Source organism: Topomyia yanbarensis, chromosome 3, assembly GCF_030247195.1.
Source record: "Topomyia yanbarensis strain Yona2022 chromosome 3, ASM3024719v1, whole genome shotgun sequence".
Taxonomy (NCBI): Eukaryota; Metazoa; Arthropoda; class Insecta; order Diptera; family Culicidae; genus Topomyia; species Topomyia yanbarensis.
Window position 1 is genome coordinate 208707113 of NC_080672.1, and position 8561 is coordinate 208715673.

The following is an 8561-nucleotide window of genomic DNA, read 5'->3' on the forward strand; positions in this document are numbered from 1 at the left end:
TTTTGTGCTAAAAGGGCATTTCATTTTTTTTTTGAATTTTTAGTGCTTTTGAATTTTAGTAATTCTGTATTTTTGATTTTTTCTTTTTGTATTTGTATTTTTATTGTGGTTGTATTAATTTGATTTGGAATTTTTGCATCTTTGTATTTTAGAACTATTGAACTATTGAATTTGTAATACTTGAATTGCATTACATGAATTTTTGTATCATTGTGTTTCTGAATTTCTGGGTCTTACTTTTTGAACATTTCGATTTTTGAAGTTTATAATTTTTAACATTTGAATTCTTCAACTTTCCTGAATTTTTGAAGATTTGATTTTTCAGTTTTAGAATTTTTTAATTATAATATTGTTTAATTTTGAAATCGAATTTTTTTTAATTTTTGTGGATGTTTGTTGTTGTTATTGGAATTCTCTAATCTCAAAATTTTTAAATTTTTGATTACAGATATCTTGAATTTTAGATATTTTTAGCAAGCAATTTATATATTTTTGTTACTTCTGTCATTTATTTTCAAAAAACTATAAATTTTTCGCTCTTAACGTCTTGTAATTCTGATTTTTATAATGTACATAATTTATCCTGTTTTAGAATTTCGTTCAGTTTTTGAATTTACAAATTATTGAATATATTATTCCTCAGTTGTGCTTAATAACACTAGTAACAGTGACGTAGTGCTCTGCCAGTGATGTTATGCAGCAAAGCTAGCGTTGTGTGGCTGGACCACATAGTCGCAGCGAAGGATACCAAGCTGCACTAAGCCGCTGACGGTCCACCTGAAGAGGTGTTATCAAACCCGCCGGCGGATGTGCAAACCAACCTGTGATTCACTTATTTGTCCGGTTTACTCCACAGTTTATAGAGAACAATTGCGCAAAGAGTGAAGACAAAAAAGACTACCTATCGTGCACAATTGGAATCCGTCTTTGTAGCAATTTTGCTCGATAAGTAGACTTTTTTGGCTTCACTCTCTGCACACTCTTTGCGCCCCTTTATACCCACTAAGACGTCCAAAAAATTGTTGCAAACCCGTTCAACACGGGTCCAACGATGGACGTTTGTTGAACGGTTATTTGGACGTTGTCCAAATTGGTCCAACGAACGTCCTTTATTGGACGATTTTGAAACCAACCGTTCTTATAGGGTACTAACGCCTTCGGTTTATTCAAATATACTCAGTCAAACCGATTCCGAAACCGGTTCGGTATCTTGAATGAATTCAATAAGGATTTCGACTTAGCTCAAATGCAATAACCTATTCTGACTCAGTAGGTTTCGGAATCGGTTGTTGCCTTTCAACTGGATTCCATATTGAATTCATTCAGGATTCCGAATCAAATTGCGAATGGTTTGACCAGGTACCGGGTAAGCCGACTGAGCGGTATCGATTTGATCTGCAGTAACTTGGTATCTACAAAAAACGCACTGTGATTGTGCCTAAGCATATCATTTATACAAAATATCAAAGTACTACATCCGTAGCAACGTTACATTGCATTTATGTGCGTTATCCATCTTCACTGCCGCTTAGTCGGCTTTAAACTAGCCATAACCCATGTTTGAGTAAACCAGACGAACGAGTGGATCACAGATTTGATTGCACTTCCGACGGATGATTTACAAACACGTTCTCCAGCGGAAACTTGGCCGCAGCTGTGTGGCCAAGCTGCATCACACTAACTTTGCTGCATAACATCACTTGGCAGAGCATTGTATAACTGTTACTAATGTTAATAAGTACAACTGAAAAATCAAACAATTAAACAACTAGAAAATTCAAAAACTGCAGTCCAAAATTCCGAAACAAATTATGCAGAAATTATCCACACAAATCCAGAAATACAAAACTTTAAGAATTTTTTTTCAGATTAACTAATATTAAATGTACTTTGTAAAACATTTTCAATTTTTCCTGAATAATATTTCTAAATCGATGAAAGGAGTATGAGCTGTCATTAAACGTCAAATTTTGACGTTTACAGACAGCTTTTACACGTTTCATCGATTTAGAACAACTTTGAATTATTTGTTACTCTATGGGAGGCGGGATGCCCCACCCGAAGGTACCATCCGCCGGCAGGCATGCTGGCGACCGGATGGCGTGCGAACGACAGGCAAAAGGCATGCGAATGGCGAGGCTAATATTCATAGCAAAGAACGCAGCCATCCGCCTGGTTGTTGCATCTGAGCCTGCATTTCGTTCGCCCGTCACTTGTCGGCATGTATTGAGGCGATCGGTGTTGGCAGGTGGGGCATCTCGCCTCCGGTTAGCTATCCATCTGCCGTGGTAATGTGCACTCAAAAAAATTATCACTTACTTATCATATGCAAAAACATATAAATATTTTCCATAACACTTTTCACATAAATGTTATATGATTCACAAATAGGAAATTTGATTGTCCATCTAATTAAAACCACTGTCCATGGCATGTGCATGTTAAGTGGAATTCAGGTACTTTTCATCGGAACGTCACATACTTTTTAGACTAAATCCATATTGTTTTCATGTGAATTTCATATAATTTTTAGCTGCATTTTATGTAGTATTCAAATGTCTTCTTTGTGTTTAAGAAGAATGGAGGACGGTAAATAAGTATGCAGACATTGAATTGAAATACATGATATATTTATTTGAACTAATTCCAATAGCCAGACTATTTCGAAATAGAACGCTTGCTTATTGTTTCCACCATTATTTACAATTGTGTAGATGAAATCACCGATCTTTTCTGCAGTCACCATTGATTCCAATAACGCTTTAAGTTTTGTTTTTCATTTCTGGATTCTGAAAAGAAACTTCGTTTTAATGACATAGTTCTAAATGTATATAATAGTTTGAAATTATATTTAAATACCTTCAGTAAACTATTCAAGAGTATTCACCCGAAATTCAGACGGTTTGTGATATTAAAACGCCATGTTGAATCTGTTTTCATTTTTCATATCTTACATTCACATAATACTCACGTGCTTTGCATGTAACACTTGAAGTATGTGACTATCACATAGAATGTATGTATTACATACTTGAAAGTCATTGGTATCTTATTTGAAATTCATCAATGTGGGCATGAATGTTAATTGCTGCACATGAATCTAATGTGATTAGTCATTTTTAATATTCATGTGCTTTTTCACTTGAACTGTATGTGATTTTTTGGCTCAGTGTGGGATGTAGGGCTAATTTTTTGTAGAGTTTTGACGTCTTACACGCAACGCAAAATACATTACGAATTTCTATTTTGATGGAAAGAAATGCACTTAATTTAGCTGATTTTTAAAAATGCATCACAAGTGATCTGTCCCTTGGTTTATTCCCACTCCTCCGAGTAATCACTCTCAGCAAAGGTTACCGGTGTCGAAATGGCCAATTTCTAAATATGATGGCGATGATCAGGGACTTAAACTTAACGAATTCTTAGAAATTATACAAGCATTATCTGTGGCGGAACACGTTTTCGCAACCGAGTTATTTGAGTCGGTGGTGCACTTATTGACATTAAAAATGTCTTATTCCGCTATCTGGGGCTAGGTGTCATTCTAAAATCTAAACTATCTCCCATGTAACGAAACTATGTAAGGTTTGCACGCTTATAACTCCGATATTACTAGATGGATTTTAATCATTCATACACCAACCGATTCAGAAACACCTAACTAAATATTGGTAATAATTTAATATCTCCCCAATAAAAGTAGACTTTTGGAAATTGATAAAATTAAAAAGTTCACGAGAACGGGAAAATTACCATTCGTGAGGCAGATTTCTCAGACACAGCCGTCCATAGAGGGTACCTTATTGGCTCAATCACACACGACGCATGTCCGTTTAAATCAGTTGTTGCTCTTATCCCATGCGAGCAACATCGTCTCCGGGCGATGCAATAAGCGCTATCGATTTTCGGCAACGTTGGAATTTGCACACACTCGCACCTAAGTGACTAAACCATATACGGTTAGTTTATAAATAGAGGTGACGCGTACACGTTTGAATCAGTTTTTGTTCTTATGTCGAACGGGTAAGATCATGGCACTACAATAAGCAGTAGACGCTATGCATTTTCGGCAGAGGTGGCCGTGTGCGGATTTTTCGGGTACCAGCACGGTGTCACAGAATGATTTGCAAAGTGGGTGGACGGGGTGGTTTGGATTTAATTCAATACGGTGTGTGCTGCTTAAGACTGTTGCGTTTGAAAAAAAAATATATTTTTTTTTATGCATGCGTGTGCGTTGTAACTTGTTAATCCATGTTTACGGCGCTTTGTAGCTGCGTAGGGTAAAGAGCCTATTGGTTTTCATATGTTTCATATTTCGGTTATGTTTTTTTATCAGTAAGGCATCTCACAACGTGCTTCTGTAGTTATTGCACTGTTCAGCAGCGTAATATTTTATAAAGGAGAGTACACTCAGGTTTTTTACGCGTTTTTTTTTGCGCGGTATTTTTTACGCGGATTTTGAAATTTACGCGGTTTTCATTTACGCGTTTTTTGAAATGAACGTGGTTTTCATTTAAGCGGCCTGTATTCCCTGCGTAAAAAAAACTTGAGTGTAATTGCATCGGAAACAATCACATTCCGAGGAGAACTTTTTGTTTTCAAATTTCAAACACTTTTGTTTCGTACTGCACACAACGGAAAATTTTAAAACAGAACTTACCGTCCAAGCAGTAGTTTAAGCGGGTGTTCTTTTTCGATTAAAATTCAAGCCATGTCTTAAGCGTTACTGGACTTAAAATTGTTTTCCCAGTTTATCCAGTCAAAGTATCTGTCCTGCCCTATGTATTAAAAACACAGTTCTAATCGCGTTTTAAAGTATACAACAAATAGAACGCTTGGGTATACTAATTTAAATTTTAAAATAAATCTGTTTTAAATTATGAAACAAACCGCTGTACTGAAGATATAATTATATCAGTCCTATTACCACATAAACCACCTATATAACATAAAACGCTACAGAATTGGTTTAATAATACAATGTTTACACTAGGGGAGACTGAGGAGACTTGATCCCCTTTTTTATTTTTCAGTCCAACTCCGTGGAATGATAACAAACTATGTATTTTTTTGTAGTTTTATATTGTTTCTAGGGATGACTAATAATCATAAAAAAAATAAATGGAAATATTATACTGGACATGAGCTATGAGCATTTCTGGAAAACAACAAAAAAATGGAAAATTCTTAGATTAGTGGAGACTCGATCCCTAATTTGGGGACACTTGATTCCTTTATGAAAACGAGTTTAAAAGAGCATGTAGGGTAATAAGCCTATTTTTGCTCTACTTCTACTATCATCCTACCCATCTGAAGCCTTTGGTTAGAGCAGCGTCTGCCATCTTTGCTCAACGCATTGACTCAAATGGTATTGCGATAATGGGGGTACTCGATTAGAGATTTTGCTGCGCTCAAACAGAAGATTTTCACCATTCTCTAGACAATTTTATTATTATATTGGCTCTTAATAAGAGGCGAATGACCTTAACGTTAAAACCACTATAATCGAAATAAAAAAATGGACCTTAATAACAAATCAAAGAAGCTGAAATAATAAAATTATTGTAGTAATAATGTGGTACCCTTCTTAATAGGGCAAAAACGGGTACATTGCCCCATTCAATTTTATAAATGGATTGTAGTATTGATTAAATTGTTATGATTAGATATTGTTATTTTTGTTACTACATATTACGCATCTCTCACCTGATTTTTTTGCGAATTCACCAAAACTCCGTGCAATTATTTGTGATCGCGCTGGATCTTAATATTGCCGGTTTCCCAAAGGTTTTTCTTAGTGCCTATAGCTTGCAGCGAGTCAGAGCTATGGTTCACTTGGGCAACAAAGTATTTACACAGGTGTCAACACTTTTCGCGGATTTTACAGCACCTTCACCACTCTATAAGCTATATGGATCGAGAAACTGATAGCGGGATCACGGGTCTTCGGAGAGAAAGATATATACACTATTTCGGTATCGAACTAATCTGCCGGTTTCGCGGTTGTTGCCTTTTGCTTGCTTCCCGTTGGATTCTTTATTAGTACTGATTTTGCTTACATTACTAGGATACACAATGATACTTTACATTTAGATTAGGGTGACTCATAACATACGATTTAAAAATACACTCAAGAATTAGGACAAAATACATTTAGGTTGAATTCAGAAAATTTAAAGAATTTGGCGCAAACATTCCGGCCACCTTGAAACAGTTGTTTCAACGAATCTTCATCATCTCGACGATCACCGATTCCTCCTTGGCAACGAGTAAAACCACATATATACTGTTGTAGATGATTATATCGTTGCACCAGGAACGGTAGTACAGCTGATAGCTTTTTCCTTTCCTATTGAGCATCGAGCAGTTGGAATGCTGCTCTACATGGGGTGTTGGAGGGTGCTTTCAGAGAAATTGTTGTATCGAAGACTTGGAGGCGATTCCATTGGTGAATAGTAGGTTATGACATTTTCTCGGTGAGGACGATTGAAAAGCATTTCGTGGTTGCAAAGGACACTGTGTGGTATTCGATACTCTTTAACCTTCGACCTAACGGTATGTGGATGACACGAAAGAGGCGGAACGTACGCAGTGGTGGTGGAGCATAACGGAACGAATAGTGGTACGACAGTACGAGCAGTATCGGTGTTAGCAATCGTATCATATTCCTGGAGAGATATTTGCATAGAAGTGTTCGTCGCAGATACTAAACATACTGGATTATTTTCAGCGACTGCGTTGTTCATTCCTCCAGAAACAGTCCATCCAAGCAAAGTTTCGACGAGCATTGGAAGACCGTCTCCTAAGGACAGTCTCCGTCCTGTGTGCAAACTCTGGTATAGTTCACCACCAATTATGAGATCGATTCCACCAGGTGTATGGAATTGCGGGTCTGCTAATGTTACTTCTGGAATCTTCCATGCTGCGACGTCTACCGGAACGCTGGGCAACTTCAAACTTGGTTGTGCAACAAGCAAAAAATTGAGTGTCGTGGAGAACGGCAATGAAACGGCTTTTATTGTTGCGGTAAGCTGTCGGTTGATATTAATTACATGCCCAACTCCTGCAACAGCAATTTCTATAGGGGAGCTTGGTCCCAGTCGGTCTGCTAGGCTGTAGGACATAAAGTTCGATGTTGATCCTGAGTCCAGCAGAGCCCGTGCGATATGTACCTTTCCGAAATGATCAACAACGTGAAGGGTAACAGTTTCTAGGAAAATGCAACCGTTTCTGCGGGGATCCACGCTGCTCAGTCTAGAGGATGTGGATGGTTGAGGGTGTATCTCAGATGATCCTTCAACAGAAGCAACGAGGTCGGTATCGGAAGTATGGAGCAGTGAGTGGTGCCTTTCGTTACAATGGCGACAAGAAAACTTGGAATTACACCTTCTGCTTATATGTCCCGGAGACAGACAGTTCCAGCATAGTCTTCGTGTGGACACCAATTCGCAACGCTGAGCAACGGGCATTTGATAAAACGCTGAGCATTGGTAGATAGAATGTCGTTCGGAGCAGACGACACATCCTACATCATTATTCTGCGTGTCTTGACCACTTACAAGAGCTGGTTGGATGGAAACAGCAGCATTTGAAGCCATTTTTGAAATTTGCAGTTTGCCAGCCCCCGTTGAACAGGACTGAATACGGTGATGCATATCTGAAGCGACAGATTCCAAAATTCGGACTCGTTGGTATAAGAATTCTACGAGCTCTTCATACGTCACCTTTTCTTTATTGCACATTTTCTCTTCAAAACACTGCAGGGTTGTGGAATCCAGTTTGTAGGACAAAATGCTAGTGAGTGGAGTGTCCCACTGATTAACGGGTTCGCCTAGCTTAGCAAGTGCCTTGACATGTCGATGAAAGTCATCAGCCAATGTATGCAGGTCTTGTGCAGACTCCGAATGCAAGGAGGGAAGATCGTACAAAGCGCGAAACAGTTGGCGCTTTAACAATCTGCGATTGTCGTATCTTCTCAGGAGCGTCTCCCAAGCTATACCATAGTTATCGGCTATAACATCAGTGCTCTCGAATGGCTTTTTAGCTTCTCCTTCTAATGATTGCAGTAAGTACTGGAGCTTGACAACTGCGGGAATCTCAGCATTAACGTGTATCATCGATTGGAACGTGTCTCGGTAGGTCATCCAACGGGAAAAGTCACCATTAAATTTTGGGAGATCAATCTTCGGTAGACGTAAGTGATGGTTTGCAGCAGGTGGTACGGTATTGGAATTTGCAGAACTGTTGAGTGCTAACTCATGAGCATCAACAGAACGTTTCGACAGAAGAAACCCTTTGGCAACACAATATCGTTCTTCGAAATCTATACGTTCCATGAAGCGGGCGTCCAACGATTCTTGTTTTTCATTTTTCTCTATTTCGGCCTGAGCCTCCAAGAAATTTTGATATGCGCGGTCCAGAACATCGATGCGCACTGAGATCTGGACCTGGTCTCGATCATCTACGTACTCGTTGATAAATTTCTCCACCAACTCACACGTGACATAACAACCTTTGCGTTGTATAACTCTTTCGACTACAATTTTCTCGAATTTGGACAT

The 8561-nt window shown here is 38.3% G+C and overlaps 1 protein-coding gene across 1 annotated transcript; it reads right to left on the bottom strand.

Moving 5' to 3' along the window:
- Window positions 1-6219: 6219 nt before the first annotated feature.
- On the bottom strand, window positions 6220-8561 carry LOC131687604 (uncharacterized). The gene is made up of 2 exons (XM_058971689.1): window positions 8000-8561; window positions 6220-6380 (listed from the first exon to the last, which is right to left on the bottom strand). The coding sequence occupies exons 1-2, from the start codon at window positions 8559-8561 to the stop codon at window positions 6220-6222; spliced, it is 723 nt and encodes a 240-aa protein (XP_058827672.1).

What these genes read in the sequence shown, in the direction of transcription:
- LOC131687604 (XM_058971689.1), bottom strand. Translation starts at nt 8,561, where the DNA reads ATGTCCAAATTCGAGAAAATTGTAGTCGAAAGAGTTATACAACGCAAA. An exon ending in TGTTATAGCCGATAACTATG is followed by an intron (nt 6,381 to 7,999) that starts GTATAGCTTGGG and finishes CACCCCATGTAG; the next exon opens with AGCAGCATTCCAACTGCTCG.